At 41.1% G+C, this 20,034-nt stretch overlaps 1 protein-coding gene across 1 annotated transcript in view; it reads right to left on the minus strand.

Annotated features, from left to right (window-relative positions):
- bmerb1 (bMERB domain containing 1) overlaps window positions 1–20,034 on the minus strand; it is a 37,328-nt gene that overhangs the window by 5,442 nt on the left and 11,852 nt on the right. Inside the window, exons 3-4 of the mRNA XM_062996937.1 lie at window positions 15,623–15,696; window positions 11,310–11,424 (exon numbers count right to left, since the gene is read on the minus strand). Of these exons, the coding sequence (XP_062853007.1) occupies window positions 11,310–11,424; window positions 15,623–15,696 (189 nt within the window). The remainder of the gene's footprint in view (window positions 1–11,309; window positions 11,425–15,622; window positions 15,697–20,034) is intronic.

Consider the following 20,034-nt stretch of genomic DNA (forward strand, 5'->3'; position numbering starts at 1 on the left):
TTAGGATCAAACCCAGGACCTTCTTGCTGTGAGGCAACAGTGCTATCCACTGAGCCACCGTCCCACCCTACTGACAATGAGAGCAACATATGGGCTATGGTCAGTAATTGTATACCCACAAAGTTCATCTGCTTTTACAATACTGTATGTGAATGTAGGTACCAGACAGATGGACCTAATAAGCTCTCTGTGAGTTTCTTTTGATAACGAGGACGTTCACATCAGCCTCCCACGCAACATCTAATTGTGATTTCCACACCACCAGCACTGGTATCGAGCAGAAATAGCTATAAGATGGAACAGTGCTATTAAACTACGTTTGAGATTTACATACACCAGGGCAGAGGAAGAACCATACGTTTATTTTTTTTTTATTTGGATTTCATTTGATCAGAGGTGAAACTTCATCTGTAACTACTATAAAGTCCAGTTGATAAAATGTCGTTGGTAGCCAGCTAGCAGACACAAAGTGTGAAATCCAGAGTGGGGCTGAAATGCATATTTCCCTACAGACAAGTCGCTGGTTTTTCCAGTTTGTCTCTTGAGACCATGCAGGAAGCTACTGCTGTAATTGCTTTTTGGTGGGCACTAGCCAGGAAAGGTATGTGTTTCTTTTATTCCTACCAAACGGTCTCTAAATGGAGGCTAAACAGAAGCTAAATGAAAACAGGAACTGAAGCTCTGAGGTGTTGATGTTGGACAAGCACACAGTATTACTGGATGATGAGTTAGTGATCGGGCACTAACAAAGTTTGCCCCCTCTTCAGCAGCAGTGATGGCTTGAAGTCATTTGGGATAGCTGTGGATGAGGTCTATCATTTTCTCAGATGATAAAGCTGCCCATTCTTAATGACTAAAAAGCCTCTCCAAACATAACGTTCATGGTTGTGTCCATAAAGTTCATTTTGGATCTTATCACTCCAAATCACTTTTGAGGCTAGTCATCACTGTTTCACTTATTGTAAGCAGGCTGTTTAATGGCATTGGCACAGTTCATTTCTGGCAACTCAACCGTGCAACCCATTTTCTTCAAGTACCTCCTTACTGTGCATGTTGAGCACTGCCACACCAAGTAAAATACTCATCTCAGGTCATCTCAGGGAAAAAGTGAAGCATACTGACCAATTTTACTGGTGGTTAGGACTGAAATATTTGTAGGTTTACCTGACCATGTCTTGCTATTTACAAAACCCAAATTTTCCACTTCTTTATCAGAGTCTGAACACTACTGATTGGAATGTTTATATCTGTTTCATGATCTAACTAATACAGTGGTGTTCAAAAAAATAGCAGTACAACACCATTAACCTGATAAATCACTGTTTTTAGTAGAAATGCTGTTTCTACATAGCAAAAAATTTACTTGAAAGTGTAGTAGAGTATTGAAAACAAAACAAACCCAACAATTAGGACATGCATGCCACTCATTCTGAGTAATCGAAGCATTAATTGAAAGGGGGTTGTTCAAAATAATAGCAGTGAGGAGTTCAATTGGTGAAGTCATTCATTCTGCAGAGGAACGGGTGTCAATTTTGGCCCTTATTTAAGGTAGGAGAGTGGCAAATGTTGCACAGGTTGGTCAAAGCACATTTCCTTCTGAAATACTAGGTAAAATGGGTTGTTCCAGACATTGTTCTGATGAACAGCATACTTTGATTAAAAAGTTGATTGTAGAGGGAAAAACATACAGAGAAGTGCAGCAAATTCTAGGCTGCTCAGCTAAAATGATCTCAGATGCTCAGATGAAGTGACAACCAAAACCTGAAAGACGCGGAAGGAAGCGTGGAACTACTGTTCGAATGGATCGAAGAATAGCCAGAATGGCAAATACTCAGCCAATGATCACCTCCAGAAAGTTCAAGGAACATCTGAAGTTACCAGTGAGTACAGAAGATGATTAAGTGAAGCCAATTTACCAGCAAGAACTCCTTGCAAAGTCCCGTTGTTAAGAAAAAGACGTTTCCTGAATGGGTTACAATTTGCCAAAGAACACATTGACTGGTCCAAAGAGAAATGGCTCAACATTTTGTGGACTGGTGAAAGCAAAATTGTTCTTTTTGGGTCTAGTGGCCGTAGACAGTATGTCAGACGACCCCCGAGCACTGAATTCAAGCCAGAGTACACTGTGAAGACAGTAAAGCACGGTGGTACAAAATGATGATATGGGGATGTTTTTCATACCATGGTGTTACGCCTATTTATCACATACGAGGGATCATGGATCAGTTTAAATATATCAGAATACTTGAGGAGATCATGTTGCCCTATGTCAAAGAAGAAATGTCCTTAAAATGGACATGTGTTTCAACATGACAATGACCCAAACCATTCTGGTTACAGACAAACAAGATTAAGGTAATAGAGTGGCCAGCCCAATCCCCTGACTTCAATCCCATAGAGAACTTGTGGGCTGACATCAGAAACTTGCTTTTTTGAGGCAAAACCAAAATTGCAGAAGAACTGTGGAATGTAGTCTAATCATCCTGGACTGGAATACCTGTTCAGAGGTGCCAGAAGTTGGTCGACTCCATGCAACACAGATCTCAGAAACAATTGTTATGCCACTAAATATTAAAATAGTAAATGTTTCTAGTATAAGGGAAAATGTATATGCACTTTATGATGTATGTGAAGCAAAGCGTTATAGTCTGAGGTTAAAGGATATTTATACTATAATCTAAATTATGTACAATTGTATATTTGTTTATATCATTGGTCTTTGTATTTTTGTATCACAGTTCTCACGTTTAGGAATAAAACACTAATCAGTGAATTAAGAACAGTTGTGCTGTCATCATTATATCAGAGGGAGTTACAAGTTCAGTAATTTAAAGTAAAGTGGAACCTCAAACATTTTTTTCAGTTTATAGATACATTTTTTAAGTTTTTAATGAAAAATGCTGGCACTGCTATTATTTTGAACAGCCTAATATTCATTTTTCTTAACTTTCTGTAAAGGATTAACACAAACTGGCTAAATTTTGTTAATGTTTTGATTTAGAATTGAAAGTGTAGTATTTTCAGTGCATTTGCATTCATGGAAATAAAAGTTATTGTAATGATTTTGTGCTTTATTCGCTTTTTTTAAATCACTGCTATTTTTTTGAACACTACAGTAGACCTCCGTGAAGCTGGCCCCCCATGTGGTCAGAAATGGAATATAAATATTATTATTCGTTTGTGCTGCGTTTGTGCTGGTTTGTGTCGTAGGAATCATCGTTTGTGCTGGCACCGTTTTAGAGAAATTAAGTATTATATTTTATTACCCGTGACGTCACTCAGCCCCCCATCAGAGCCCAAATTGCACCAAAAGCATCTCATTCGTTTGTGCTACGTTTGTGCTGGTTTGTGCTGCTAAAAGAAACATTTGTGCTCTTTTAATTTGCAAGTTATAGGCTAAATTCTCTCTCTTTTTTTTTATTAAGTGAGGACACTTAGCCCCTAACAATGTTAAAATTGCATCACAGAGTGAAATTTATTATAATCGAATTACCTTTAAAAACCTTTAACATTTTAAATGTTAAAATGTTATCCATAACATTATCCATACACATGTTACACAGCTAAATTGATTTGTGAATTCCAAATGTTAATGTTATTTCAAAGGTTTTAAATGCTTGTGGGCCGTCAACAAGTATATTCTACCTACAGACTCACCAAATAATCAAAATGTAACATAGCTTAAAAAAGTTTAGTCACAGCAAAATTCCATGGTTTGTGTTATAGCTCTGATGTCTTTGTTATTCTATTTATATAGGTCTTCAAACCAGAGTAAGAAGTAAAGGCTTTAACAAGACCACCCAGTAATGCAAGAGAGAAATCAGAAACAACTTCTTTTGGTACAGATGCTCCTCCTCTAAGCCATTCAGAGACCCAGTTTGATATGGCGTTAATGTCATGCCGCTCAGACAGCATTTGCACCACTGGGATGTGAATAGAAGTACAGTATCTCCATGTGAGGACAGAACTCCTTGATATGGAAATATATGTCCTGATGTTTCTGTTTAGTGAGCCTTTTGACTACTGTACCTGTAGCATTAAAACTTACACTTGAGTCTTTACTAGTATTTTGACTAGTAGTTGAGAGGGGGTCCAATAGTGGCATAAAAAATTTGTCAAGGCCGATGTCATGAATACTGCCCCTATGAGGCACACTGTATTTTATTAGATGAGGGGGAAAGGATGGGGTGTTTGTGTTCTACCTCCCTATCCCCTCTCTCTTGTTTGGCTTTTCTTAATGTACTCAGGCTTGGTAGGTGGGTAGCTCTGGGTTACCGAGTGGCATTATCTTGTAAGCCTCTGTGGCTCGCCACACATGTAGCAGTTTTTTACCTGCCAGAGTTCTTCAGAGACCGGCAGTCTTTTCTCTCCAGATAGCATGTGCTTTGCCTTTCCAGTATGAAGACTGTCATCAATGTAATCAATTCTGTATTTTAGCACTGCTGGTGTGCTCACCTCTGGTAGACTCTCACTGGAAATGGACAATTTTGCAGTACAGTGGCCAGTGATGTCAATGCACTTTGATGCACTGTGTGGGTACACTTTTGCTCTCTTGAAACTAAGTATGCAGGCTAATCTGGTCATGTTCCAGATCTCTTCATTTAGGACATGAGACCATGTGCCAGACCTAGAGCTGTCACTGTCTTCATCTGCCTTTACCTTCATCTATATTTTTGATGCAATCATTTTCAATTTCAGTTGATTTGTCTTTCACTTGCCTTTTAATGTGTATGTACAGCATATGTTTGTTTTATATTTTTCACAGAACTGTCCAATCTTGTTCTAAATGTCATTAATATGATTAAAATTCTCAGAGGACTATTACAGGGTTTTATTAGAAGCAATAAATTACCTTAAAATGAGAATTATGTGTTTATGCGCTATGAAAGCTCTTTCCTGGAATGTCTCTTCCAACAGTTGCCTGAGGAGAGGACAAAAGAAAAGTATGCTCAGACCTTAGTCAAACGTGACTACCAACTTTTTGTTGCTAGGACAATGGTCTTTCTCATGTGTTTTTTTTTTAAATAAAACTTGCATAAAAATAATGTTTTTTCATGCCATGCCTTGGGTTGTTGAAGCCCAATTTACTGGCCAGTGAGCGTAATTGAAAGGTAGGTCTTTATAATAACGTGGTAATGTGGTGTATAGTGGAACAGAATGACATTCTGCCAAGGTTTTGGTGCAGCATGCTATCTAGTGAAAGGGAAAGTACAAACAAAATGAATGAGTGCAGTGTAATTAGACAAGGCAGTGCATCTTAATACAATAAATATGCAGGGCAGCATGATGGAAAGTATAAATGTGTAAAGTATGCAGATTTGTGAAGACCTAACAGAACTGACAGCAAGTTGCACAGGGAGATGGATAAACAAGTATAACCTTAATGACTAATATGACGTTATATGGTGAGGGTTATATATTTGTGTGTTTTGTAAGTGGATCTTTACAGTGTCATTACAGTGATACACATATGGGAATCCTGATCACCAGTAAACTGCATGTCAAATTAGACATGCATTGCATTCTTCATAAAATACTTGTATTCATACAACAAACACTCCAACTCTGCCTCAGTATTTTATTACTGATGTTGAGTCTACTGAGACACTTTTCTCTTCATAAAGTGACAATAAAGTACAAAATATTGAAAATAAGTCATATTACTGTTATTTTAGTCACGTTTTTACCTGGAAAAGAAATTTTAGGGGTTTAAGTTTAAGTTGTGCTGTCTGAAAATGACTGCTTACAGTCAAACAGGTCCCCACCCTGTATCTCAGACTTTAGTCCTCATGGAAACATGGCTTAAAATAAAGATTCCCACCGTTAAGAAGTCACATAAGGACAATTGGTTTATTTATCAAAGGACTTTTGACATTAAAATTATTGATGCGACTAAATAAGAATGAATAGAGAGAAAGCCATGTAAAACCTATACTTTTGTAGTGTATATTTCTGTAGTGTTAAGTGATTCACAGTTTACAAACGTGTGGTAAGTTATGTTCTGCCATAAGTTGTGTATATTGCAGGAATATCAATTAAAACATGAAAACCAATTAAAACTGCGTGTTTAGTTTCAAGAGGATATTGAAGAGGATACGCAGTATGGCTGAGTGCTTTGACATATCTGTACAAAGTGGAATCCACATCCAATGACATCATCCAGATGAGATGACGTCAAACAAAATGATGTCAAACAAATGAGATGGTTTTGATGCAATTTGAACATTTTATTGGGCTAAATGTCCTTAATTTATAAAAAAAAATATATTATTTAGCCTAGAACTTGAGAATTAAAAGAGCACAAATGTTCCTTTTAGCAGCACAAACCAGCACAAACGTAGCACAAACGAATTAAAGGGTTTTGGTGCAATTTGGACATTTTTAGGGGCCAGGTGTCCTCACTTTATAAAAAAATATACAGTGTATCACAAAAGTGAGTACACCCCTCACATTTCTGCAGATATTTAAGTATATCTTTTCATGGGACAACACTGACAAAATGACACTTTGGCACAATGAAAAGTAGTCTGTGTGCAGCTTATATAACAGTGTAAATTTATTCTTCCCTCAAAATAACTCAATATACAGCCATTAATGTCTAAACCACCGGCAACAAAAGTGAGTACACCCCTTAGTGAAAGTTCCTGAATTGTCAATATTTTGTGTGGCCACCATTATTTCCCAGAACTGCCTTAACTCTCCTGGGCATGGAGTTTACCAGAGCTTCACAGGTTGCCACTGGAATGCTTTTCCACTCCTCCATGACGACATCACGGAGCTGGCGGATATTCGAGACTTTGCGCTCCTCCACCTTCCGCTTGAGGATGCCCCAAAGATGTTCTACTGGGTTTAGGTCTGGAGACATGCTTGGCCAGTCCATCACCTTTACCCTCAGCCTCTTCAATAAAGCAGTGGTCGTCTTAGAGGTGTGTTTGGGGTCATTATCATGCTGGAACACTGCCCTGCGACCCAGTTTCCGGAGGGAGGGGATCATGCTCTGCTTCAGTATTTCACAGTACATATTGGAGTTCATGTGTCCCTCAATGAAATGTAACTCCCCAACACCTGCTGCACTCATGCAGCCCCAGACCATGGCATTCCCACCACCATGCTTGACTGTAGGCATGACACACTTATCTTTGTACTCCTCACCCGACTGCCGCCACACATGCTTGAGACCATCTGAACCAAACAAATTAATCTTGGTCTCATCAGACCATAGGACATGGTTCCAGTAATCCATGTCCTTTGTTGACATGTCTTCAGCAAACTGTTTGCGGGCTTTCTTGTGTAGAGACTTCAGAAGAGGCTTCCTTCTGGGGTGACAGCCATGCAGACCAATTTGATGTAGTGTGCGGCGTATGGTCTGAGCACTGACAGGCTGACCCCCCACCTTTTCAATCTCTGCAGCAATGCTGACAGCACTCCTGCGCCTATCTTTCAAAGACAGCAGTTGGATGTGACGCTGAGCACGTGCACTCAGCTTCTTTGGACGACCGACGCGAGGTCTGTTCTGAGTGGACCCTGCTCTTTTAAAACGCTGGATGATCTTGGCCACTGTGCTGCAGCTCAGTTTCAGGGTGTTGGCAATCTTCTTGTAGCCTTGGCCATCTTCATGTAGCGCAACAATTCGTCTTTTAAGATCCTCAGAGAGTTCTTTGCCATGAGGTGCCATGTTGGAACTTTCAGTGACCAGTATGAGAGAGTGTGAGAGCTGTACTACTAAATTGAACACACCTGCTCCCTATGCACACCTGAGACCTAGTAACACTAACAAATCACATGACATTTTGGAGGGAAAATGACAAGCAGTGCTCAATTTGGACATTTAGGGGTGTAGTCTCTTAGGGGTGTACTCACTTTTGTTGCCGGTGGTTTAGACATTAATGGCTGTATATTGAGTTATTTTGAGGGAAGAATAAATATACACTGTTATATAAGCTGCACACAGACTACTTTTCATTGTGCCAAAGTGTCATTTTGTCAGTGTTGTCCCATGAAAAGATATACTTAAATATCTGCAGAAATGTGAGGGGTGTACTCACTTTTGTGATACACTGTATTATTTAGCCTATAACTTGAGAATTAAAAGAGCACAAATGTTTCTTTTAGCAGCACAAACCAGCACAAACGTAGCACAAACGAATGAGATGCTTTTGGTGCAATTTGGACGTTAATGGGGGGCTGGTGACGTCACGGGTGTAATATTTATAGCGTAATAACTTAAGAATTAAAAGAGCACAAATGTTTCTTTTAGCAGCACAAACCAGCACAAACGTAGCACAAACGAATTAAAGGGTTTTGGTGCAATTTGGACGTTAATGGGGGGGCTGGTGACGTCACGGGTGTAATATTTATAGCGTAATAACTTAAGAATTAAAAGAGCACAAATGTTTCTTTTAGCAGCACAAACCAGCACAAACGTAGCACAAACGAATTAAAGGGTTTTGGTGCAATTTGGACGTTAATGGGGGGGCTGGTGACGTCACGGGTGTAATATTTATAGCGTAATAACTTGAGAATTAAAAGAGCACAAATGTTTCTTTTAGCAGCACAAACCAGCACAAACGTAGCACAAACGAATGAGATGCTTTTGGTGCAATTTGGGCTCTGATGGGGGGCTGAGTGACGTCACGGGTAATAAAATATAATACTTAATTTCTCTAAAACGGTGCCAGCACAAACGATGATTCCTACGACACAAACCAGCACAAACGCAGCACAAACGAATAATAATATTTATATTCCATTTCTGACCACATGGGGGGCCAGCTTCACGGAGGTCTACTGTAGATCTAACTGTTTCATAGTCTGACTAGCTTTTCTCGCAGGTCCTTTGGCAGTTCCTTTGCTTTCCTATAGCTCATTATCAAGCAAAGTCAGGTACGGAAATTAATAACCATTTAAACCTGTGTGTGGCAACTTGTATGTAAATAATCAGGCCAAACTTTATAGAGCCAAGGGGTTATTATTTTGGTCAGGGTCACAGTGGGTCTGGTGCAGTGGCGATTTATCTAAGACTGCAAGGGAAGCTCAGCTTCCCCTAAAATGTCAAAAATTAAATGGTCAAATATGTACAGTTGTGTTAACATTTCATTGACTACAAATGCGTTAGAACATCATCTCGAAGACGAGTTTGTTCAGAATCAGCTACTTATCACAAATCGACTGACTCGATTTTGTTAACTTCTCATACATTCCCGTAGCGTCAATGCATTTGCCCGTAGAAGCTGAGCGTCTATTCATTTCAACGGGACTGCATGGAAAAGTTTTTTTCATTGCTTCGAAACTCGCCGGTCATTGGATAAATGCCACAATTTTGTCCCGCCCCCGGACACTGAGCGTCTCTGGGGGTGAATGGAGCTGTGGGCGGGTCTGGACGTGGAGCTTCTACAAGATGATTGGAGGATCAGTCGAAAGGCTGAATCCCATTTGGTTGACAGCTATTTTGAGATCTACACGTCACTTAATCACTGGGAGCTTCAGTCCCATCGTGGATTTTGCGAGTGAAGCCGAAAGACAAACTGCAACCCATTTCTTGGTATTTGCTTGGTGAAATTACCATTTCCATTGTTCATTGTGTAAATAAAACACACTCATAGTATTTGTTTCAGGACACTGGTCAAGTCCCTGGAAAAGACGCCTACTTGGTACGATAGGATCACAGGCCATTTTCTTGAAAAGGAACGGAGGGCAGAATTTATGTATAAATAAATTGACAAATTTTATGATGTAAGTCGACAATGAGCTTCCCCTCTTTGAAAGACCAGCAGCCGCCACTGGTCTGGTGGCACACAGAGACAACTGGGAACAAAGCAGGAATACACTTTGCCATGAGGCCTCCCATCGTTAGCAGCAGTCATTCACTTAATTAATTTATCTATTTTTCCATTTCTCTATTCCCAATCTTGTAATTTGTAAAACTCCAAATTGCAATTCTTCACCTGCTTGCACTAGTTGTTGATCCCCCGTCATCCCTCAGACACATACAGTTACAAGCCACTTCTTATCACCAACCAGTGATCCTGTTCCCCACCACTTGGGCTGACACCTAAACCTGATGCCTAAATGAGGAGAAACCCTATGCGACCGTCTGTGTCTGTTAGATGGTCATCCAGGTCCATATCAACACTGAGATCTGAAATCGAGATGTGGATGTTTGTTGATGAGAGTTGCCGCCTTAATTTTGGGGGGTTTTCTGGGTAATATTTTAGCTGATGGCACCAGAAAAAAAAGACATTCAAATATTTGAATTTAATATGTTAATTTCTTTGCAAAGGTGCTCGGGTGGCACGGTGGTAAACTACACTAGCCAACTATTGTTGGAATCGAATCAGCCAGTTAAGTAACTACATAGTGAACTAAGTGGTGTGTTACTGCATTGTGCCCAGTGATTTCAGAAAAGCTGGACCCACTGTGGCCCTGACCAGGATCAAGCAGTGGTAAATCATGAAAATCCTTTTGCAAAACTGCTTTTGCAAGGAATGGAGGGGATAAAAACAGTGATTTAACAATTAGTGAGTCATGTGACATTTGCCTCTTAGGTCACCTGGTCTGTGAGTCGATAAGGACGGAGGGCACTTGGTTAGCATGCTAGTTTAAGTTTTCTAACTTTCCTGTCTGTCATAGGAGTGGTCAGACAGGGGTTTTCCTCATAGCTGCCGCTGTCTGATCTAGTCAGTAAAGAAACACTTGGGGCATAGTCTGACCCTGCGTACACAGTAGGAATCTCTGAAATAATCCACCACTGACTGGTATAAAGAAGCAGCCGACACCTTCTGCATGACAGATGAGCAGGTGCTAGTCTGGGATACTGCCTTGCCAGCAGCACTTACCCATTTAGTTACTCACTGATTTACCCACAGTCAAATCCAGTAGCAAATCCAGTAGTAAATAATGCAAGTTTAAGAAATTGGAAGGAAATTGAGACAATATAGTACATGGGAGAAAAGACAAGAATCAAGCTCAGTCCCTAAGGTCTTTGAACCTGTGCAGCACCTGCACTACACTTTTTGCTGATAGCCATGAGAAGAAGAGTTTGAAAATCACAATTCCGCTGAGTCTGGTCCAGGTCTACATTGTGTAGTAAATAAGACTGAATCTCTGTTGGATTGAGTGTGGGCACCGAGCAAACTTCTTATTATCACAAAGCCAGTGTGTGGGTGTAGAGGAAAGCCGCGTGGCAGGAGGTTAATACAAAGTGCAAATCACCACCTACACACCTTTCTTCTTATTCCTTCTGCTCATTACTTCTCTACTCTTGTTATATTTCTTGTTTATCTCGGTCTGACACACACACACACACACACCTCAGTCTCTCCACCTCTGCGTCGTCCACCAGGAAATCCCTCTTCTCCACCAGCTTGTGGATCTTCTGTATCAGCTCCTCCTCCTTCTGTCGGTGCTTCTTATTCTTTTCCTTTTCTGAATTATAGAAAAAGTAAGAATGAAACAAGTCAGGTAATTTGCTCGTTAATTCTACGTTAAGACATTCACTAAATTGTTCACAATTAGGGCAATTAGGAGAAACGAATTCACCTTTTGTTCACTTGTATTTATAAAGTACTGGCAATGAGAGCGCACTGACAAGTGCACCTACCAATGGCTAGGCTGTTCGGCTATGTCCTGACCAGCCGACAGCACTGCTGAGATTTGGGGTTTGGTAGCAGGCTGGTGTGATTTACCCCTGCGCCACCTGATCACCCAATGTCATTTATTTATTTAAATTTATTTTATCCACTGGTGGGCAATGAGTGTGACCGAAACATCTAAACTGAACTGTTCGGTTCACCTTGGCATTACTGGAAATTATCATAGTGCATCTTATTGTGGGATTGTTGTTCTTAATAATGCACTTAATAAATAGAACGCCTTTATTTGTCATATACAGTGGGGGAAATAAGTATTTGATCCCCTGCTGATTTTGTAAGTTTACCCCCTTACAAAGACTTGAACAGTCTATAATTTTTATGGAAGGTTTATTTTAACAGAAAGAGACAGAATATCAACAAAAAATCCAGAAAAAAAACATTAAATAAAAGTTATAAATTAATTTGTATTTAATTAAGGGAAATAAGTATTTGATCCCCTACCAACCAGCAAGAATTCTGACCCCCACAGACCGGTTATGTGCACATGAGGCACACAAATTAGTCCTGTCCCTGTATAAAAGACACCTGTAACAGAATCAGTTTCTTTCGTTAAAATCTCTCGACCACCATGGGCAAGACCAAAGAGCTATCAAAGGACGTCAGGGACAAGATTGTAGACCTGCACAAGGCTGGAATGGGCTACAAGACCATCAGCAAGAAGCTTGGTGAGAAAGAGACCGCTGTTGGCACGCTAATTCGAAAATGGAAGAAATACAAGATCACAGTCAATCGCCCTTGCTCTGGAGCTCCATGCAAGATCTCACCTGGTGGGGTAAGAATGATTCTGAGAAAGGTGAGGTCAGCCCAGAATTACACGGGAGGAGCTTGTCAATGATCTCAAGGGAGCTGGGAGCACAGTCACCAAGAAAACCATTAGTAACACACTTCGCCGTAATGGATTGAGATCCTGCAGTGCCCGCAAAGTCCCTTTGCTCACGAAGGCTCATATCCTGCAGGCCCGTCTGAAGTTTGCCAATGAACACCTGAATGATTCAGAGAAAGCTTGGGAGAATGTGATATGGTCAGATGAGACCAAAATTGAGCTCTTTGGCATCAACTCCACTCGCCGTGTTTGGAGGCAGAGAAATGCCCGGTGGGGATGGTGTTCTTGGGGTCATATCCAGCATTTCTCTGCTCCCAGCTCCCTTGAGATCATTGACAAGCTCCTCCCGTGTAATTCTGGGCTGACCTCACCTTTCTCAGAATCATTCTTACCCCACGAGGTGAGATCTTGCATGGAGCTCCAGAGTGAGGGCGATTGACTGTGATCTTGTATTTCTTCCATTTTCGAATTATCGTGCCAACAGCGGTCGGTCTCTTTCTCACAAAGCTTCTTGCTGATGGTCTTGTAGCCCATTCCAGCCTTGTGCAGGTCTACAATCTTGTCCCTGACGTCCTTTGATAGCTCTTTGGTCTTGCCCATGGTGGTCGAGAGATTTGAACAGAAGAAACTGATTCTGTGACAGGAGTCTTTTATACAGGGACAGGACTAATTTGTGTGCCTTTTGTGCACATAACTGGTCTGTGGGGGTCAGAATTCTTGCTGGTTGGTAGGGGATCAAATACTTATTTCCCTTAATTAAATACAAATTAATTTATAACTTTTATTTAATGTTTTTTTTCTGGATTTTTTTGTTGATATTCTGTCTCTCTCTGTTAAAATAAACCTTCCATAAAAATTATAGACTGTTCAAGTCTTTGTAAGGGGGTAAACTTACAAAATCAGCAGGGGATCAAATACTTACAGGGGTTGGACAAAATAACTGAAACACCTGGTTTTAGACCACAATAATTTATTAGTATGGTGTAGGGCCTCCTTTTGCGGCCAATACAGCGTCAATTCGTCTTGGAAATGACATATACAAGTCCTGCACAGTGGTCAGAGGGATTTTAAGCCATTCTTCTTGCAGGATAGTGGCCAGGTCACTACGTGATGCTGGTGGAGGAAAACGTTTCCTGACTCGCTTCTCCAAAACACCCCAAAGTGGCTCAATAATATTTAGATCTGGTGACTGTGCAGGCCATGGGAGATGTTCAACTTCACTTTCATGTTCATCAAACCAATCTTTCACCAGTCTTGCTGTGTGTATTGGTGCATTGTCATCCTGATACACGGCACCGCCATTGGATGCACATGGTCCTCCAGAATGGTTCGGTAGTCCTTGGCAGTGACGCGCCCATCTAGCACAAGTATTGGGCCAAGGGAATGCCATGATATGGCAGCCCAAACCATCACTGATCCACCCCCATGCTTCACTCTGGGCATGCAACAGTCTGGGTGGTACGCTTCTTTGGGGCTTCTCCACACCGTAACTCTCCCGGATGTGGGGAAAACAGTAAAGGTGGACTCATCAGAGAACAATACATGTTTCACATTGTCCACAGCCCAAGATTTGCGCTCCTTGCACCATTGAAACCGACGTTTGGCATTGGCACGAGTGACCAAAGGTTTGGCTATAGCAGCTCGGCCGTGTATATTGACCCTGTGGAGCTCCCGACGGACAGTTCTGGTGGAAACAGGAGAGTTGAGGTGCACATTTAATTCTGCCGTGATTTGGGCAGCCGTGGTTTTATGTTTTTTGGATACAATCCGGGTTAGCACCCGAACATCCCTTTCAGACAGCTTCCTCTTGCGTCCACAGTTAATCCTGTTGGATGTGGTTTGTCCTTCTTGGTGGTATGCTGACATTACCCTGGATACCGTGGCTCTTGATACATCACAAAGACTTGCTGTCTTGGTCACAGATGCGCCAGCAAGACGTGCACCAACAATTTGTCCTCTTTTGAACTCTGGTATGTCACCCATAATGTTGTGTGCATTGCAATATTTTGAGCAAAACTGTGCTCTTACCCTGCTAATTGAACCTTCACACTCTGCTCTTACTGGTGCAATGTGCAATTAATGAAGATTGGCCACCAAACTGGTCCAATTTATCCATGAAACCTCCCATACTAAAATGACAGGTGTTTCAGTTATTTTGTCTAACCCCTGTATTTCCCCCACTGTATACATATACAGTTGTACAGTACAACGAAATTCTTTCTTCGCATATCCCAGCTTTTTCTTTTAAGCTAGGGGCAGAGCGCAGGGTCAGCCATTGTGGGGTGCCCCTGGAGCAGAGAGGGTTAAGGCCTTGCTCAAGGGCCCAACAGTGGCTGCATGGCAAAGCTGGGATTCGAAACCCTCAACCTTTCAGTTGTCCCTATTAGCTATCTAATTAGATTGCTTATTTATTATTGTTAAATCAATAATAAGATTATAATACTAGCTAATAGATCAACATATTATCGTATGAGCCACTTAGCCATATAAAGTAGTATGTTATTCATTCAGTTGTTTTCTTTTTTAGGGTGGGACCAATGGTAAATGTTTATGGGGATCTGTAATGGTAAAGTACTGCTCACAGTCACAAATTCTTTGAGTTTGTACATTAAAAAAGACCTGCTTCTCGAAGCTTTCTTTTTTTAAACTTAGCCTTATATTACATAACACAATGGAATTCAATTGCTGCACAGCTAATAACAGAGGAAATTTCAAATATCCAGTCTCCTCCTGTAACCAAACTGCTTGGTACAGTTTCTCTAGAGACATAAACCTGTTATTAATCTTATTTACCGGTAGCTCTGTGTGACATACTCTATGCATCAATGGGCAAGAGAAGGTGAAATGAAGAGCATCTATATCAGGAAGTGCCAGATCAGCTGTATTCACAATGAAAGAATTTGATCCTAAAAGCCTCCCTGATACATAAACACATCCAGACACACCACCGATTCCTCCTCCACCCCAGCTCAACATGCACACACACAGATCCCCATTGACAATCACATAAACCACATAAAGCTTACCGTCACAGGACCAATAAAGCCTACTGGCCGAACTTTCTGCCCTGCTACAGCACTGCACATCACCATCAGTAATGCAGAGCTGCTTTACAGTATTACTGAATGAAACATGTCAATACACATACCTGGCACTACCACGATCTTACGCAGCTCCTGCTTCAGACTCATGATGTCTTTACACAGCTGAATATCATCCATCCTGCAAAAGATTACCAAGTAAGAACAAAAACAGGGGATTTAATATGAGATCCTAGTATAAACAGCAAATCTGTTCATTCATATAAATGGACAACTGGGAGGGATTTTCCGAATTATGCCTCATAACTTAGTGAAATGAAAATAGAAAATACATTATTTTATTTTGAAAACTTTACAGTCCTTCATCCCAACTGCCTTGTACATGGTGATTGCTACGATTCCACATCCATCACTTAATAATGCCACATACTGGTTGCTTTTATTTCACAGTCTGTGGCCTATACATACAGTGGGGTCAAAAAGTATTTAGTCAGCCACTGATTGTGCAAGTTCTCCTACTTAGAAAGATGAGAGAAGTCTGTAATTTTCATCATAGGTACACTTCAACTATGAGAGACAAAATGAGAAAAAAAAATCCAGGAAATCACATTGTAGGATTTTTAAAGAATTTATTTGTAAATTATGGTGGAAAATAAGTATTTGGTCAATAACAAACAAGCAAGATTTCTGGCTCTCACAGACCTGTAACTTCTTTTTTAAGAAGCTCTTCTGTCCTCCACTCGTTACCTGTATTAATGGCACCTGTTTGACCTCCTTATCTGTATAAAAGACACCTGTCCACAGCCTCAAACAGTCAGACTCCAAACTCAACCATGGCCAAGACCAAAGAGCTGTCGAAGGACACCAGGAAGAAAATTGTAGACCTGCACCAGGCTGGGAAGAGTGAATCTACAATAGGCAAGCAGGTTGGTGTGAATAAATCAACTGTGGGAACAATTGTAAGAAAATGGAAGACATACAAGACCATTGATAATCTCCCTCGATCTGGGGCCCCACGCAAGATCTCATCCCGTGGGGTCAAAATAATCATGAGAACGAAGAGCAAAAATCCCAGAACTACACGGAGGGACCTGATGAATGACCTGCAGAGAGCTGGGACCAAAGTAACAAAGGCTACCATCAGTAACACACTACGCCGAGAGGAACTCAAATCCTGCAGTGCCAGGCGTGTCCCCCTGCTTAAGCCAGTACATGTCCAGGCCCGTCTGAAGTTTGCCAGAGAGCATATGGATGATCCAGAAGAGGATTGGGAGAATATCATGTGGTCAGATGAAACCAAAATGGAACTTTTTGGTAAAAACTCAACTCGTCGTGTTTGGAGGAAGAAGAAGAACCCAAGAACACCATACCTACTGTGAAGCATGGGGGTGGAAACATCATGCTTTGGGGCTGTTTTTCTGCAAAGGGGACAGGGCGACTGATCCGTGTTAAGGGAAGAATGAACGGGGCCATGTATCGTGAGATTTTAAGCCAAAACCTCCTTCCATCAGTGAGAGCATTGAAGATGGAACGTGGCTGGGTCTTCCAGCATGACAATGATCCCAAACACACCGCTCGGGCAATGAAGGAGTGGCTCCGTAAAAAGCATTTCAAGGTCCTGAAGTGGCCTAGCCAGTCTCCAGACCTCAACCCCATAGAAAATTTGTGGAGTCCGTGTTGCCCAGCGACAGCCCCAAAACATCACTGCTCTAGAGGAGATCTTCATGGAGGAATGGGCCAAAATACCAGCTACAGTGTGTGCAAACCTGGTGAAGACTTACAGGAAACGTTTGACCTCTGTCATTGCCAACAAAGGTTATGTTACAAAGTATTGAGTTGAACTTTTGTTATTGACCAAATACTTATTTTCCACCATAATTTACAAATAAATTCTTTAAAAATCCTACAATGTGATTTCCTGGATTTTTTTTTCTCATTTTGTCTCTCATAGTTGAAGTGTACCTATGATGAAAATTACAGACCTCTCTCATCTTTCTAAGTAGGAGAACCTGCACAATCAGTGGCTGACTAAATACTTTTTGACCCCACTGTAGTTATTATTTTAATGACTAGTTTAACTGTAACATTAACATTTCATTTTCAAAACTGCTTTATCCTGTTCATGAGGATAATGGACATGATGAGCTCATGGACATGATGCCAATCTACCACAGGCCATGCCACCCCAGACATAGCAAATCATTTTTGTGTAGAAGCCTGGCCAGCTGATAGCACCGCTGACATTTGAACCCAAATCTGGGTTCAAACATGGGCTAGCATAATAGATTGCTACACCACCTGATAGACTTTTACACTTACATAAAAAGAAACAAGGGATTTAGCCACTAGTACACACCTCCAGTGCAAACATTTAGTTCAAATTCCCACACATAACGCCTTTTGACTTTGTATTTACTGTTATGACCAAAAGTATACATTTATAAGCATAACAAATATATGTTACATATATGTGTCTTTATTTGTTATATATACATATACAGAGGTTAGAGTGCAGGGGCAGCCATTGCACTGCAAAGCCAAGAGAAATAAGGACCTTGCTCAATGGCCCAACACTGGCTGCATGGCAAAGCAGGGATTAAAACCCACAACCTTCCAGTTGTTAACCCCCAAGCTCTACCCACTAGGCCACCACCTTACTTTAACACAGTGTAAAATATTAAAGATTAATGTATGTACATTTTAGCATAAAATAGTTTTTAAGACATTTAAGCTCCACATTAATACAGAATGTAGGTATAACATTACATATTCAGTGGAAATGTTTAAGAGCTGATGTTGTGGTTTAGGTGATGACACATTCTGTCAATCTGGGCCTAAAGTGCTTCCATAATTTTATAACAGAACTGTTTACAGAGAAAAGTGGCGACACGGTGGGTAGCACTGTCGCCTCACAGCAAGAAGGTCCTGAGTTCGATTCCCAGGTGGGGCGGTCCGGGTACTTTCTGTGTGGAGTTTGCATGTTCTTCACGTGTCTGTGTGGGTTTCCTGCGGGTGCTCCAGTTTCCTCCCACAGTCCAAAGACCTGCAAATGAGGTGAATTGGAGATGCAAAATTGTCCATGACTGTTCGATATAACCTTGTGAACTGATGAACCTTGTGTAATGAATAACTACCGTTCCTGTCATGAATGTAACCAAAGTGTAAAACATGACATTAAAATCCTAATAAACAAACAAAAAACAGAGAAATGTGAAAGAGAATAAACTGTGCACTGTCATGCCTAGTTTACTTTAGCTTAGTGTTCATCAAGCATTAAAGGCAATTCATACATTAATATATACACTGCCCGGCAAAAAAAAAAGGTCACCACCTGGATTTAACTAAGCAAATAGGTAAGAGCCTCCCATTGGATAATTACTGCATGGGTGATTATGTTTCAGCTGGCAACAAGTTATTTAACCCTAACTGATGCAGTGAGTAGCTTCTAATTTGTTAAACAACCCTGTCGAAAGACACATCCTGGAGTGTGGACTGGACTCTGGAGCAATGGAAGAAGGTCTTGTGGTCTGATGAGTCCAGATTTACCCTGTTCCAGAGTGATGGGTGCATCAGGGTAAGAAGAGAGGCGGCTGAAGTGATGCACCCATCATGCCTAGTGCCTACCGTAGAAGCCTGTGGGGGCAGTGCTATGATCTGGGGTTGCTGCAGTTGGTCAGTCCTAGGTTCAGCTACATTATGTGCCCAAAGAATGAGGTCAGCTGACTACCTGAATATACTGAACCACCAGGTTATTCTATCAATGGATATTTTCTTCCCTGATGGCACGGGCATATTCCAAGATGACAATGCCAGGATTCATCGGGCTCAAATTGTGAAAGAGTGGTTCAGGGAGCATGAGACATCATTTTCACACATGGATTGGCCACCACAGAGTCCAGACCTGAACCCCATTGAGAATCTTTGGGATGTGCTGGAGAAGACTTTGCGCAGTGGTCCAAATCTCCCATCATCAGTACAAGATCTTGGGGGAAAATTAATGCAACTCTGCACAGAAATAAATGTTGTGACATGTTCTTGGATGGTTTTCGGCCCCTAGTCCAAACTTTATACATGCCAGGAGTCAAGCAAATTTATAAACAGGATTCCATGCCTATAGGTTCATTAATAAGTGTGTATGAGTAAACAGGCTTTTCATTGGTTGATCAGTACAATCAGTATCAACCACTTTCTGTGGTAAGCGCCCATATGCTGATCACACACATTAAAAAGGGAAAATATTAAAAATAAAGGCTCACAATGGGATTCTACTGTAATAAATAAACCACTTCGTTTTCTATTAGTGTGTACTGTGAATGTTGCTGGCTGGTAGCCATAGCTGGACATCAGAGCTGCGATCATGGTCTGATCTTATTTCTCCTTCAACATCTCTATTACCGGAGCAATCACACTGAGATTGCCATCTTTCATTTCCTCTTGACCATTGTATTCCCCCTTTTCCCCCTTTTCCCCTGTTCCCCTTCTCCTGCAGCACAGTAACAGCCGTTTAATCCACAGCAGC

Source organism: Trichomycterus rosablanca, chromosome 6 (assembly GCF_030014385.1).
Source record: "Trichomycterus rosablanca isolate fTriRos1 chromosome 6, fTriRos1.hap1, whole genome shotgun sequence".
In the NCBI taxonomy this organism is placed as follows: Eukaryota; Metazoa; Chordata; class Actinopteri; order Siluriformes; family Trichomycteridae; genus Trichomycterus; species Trichomycterus rosablanca.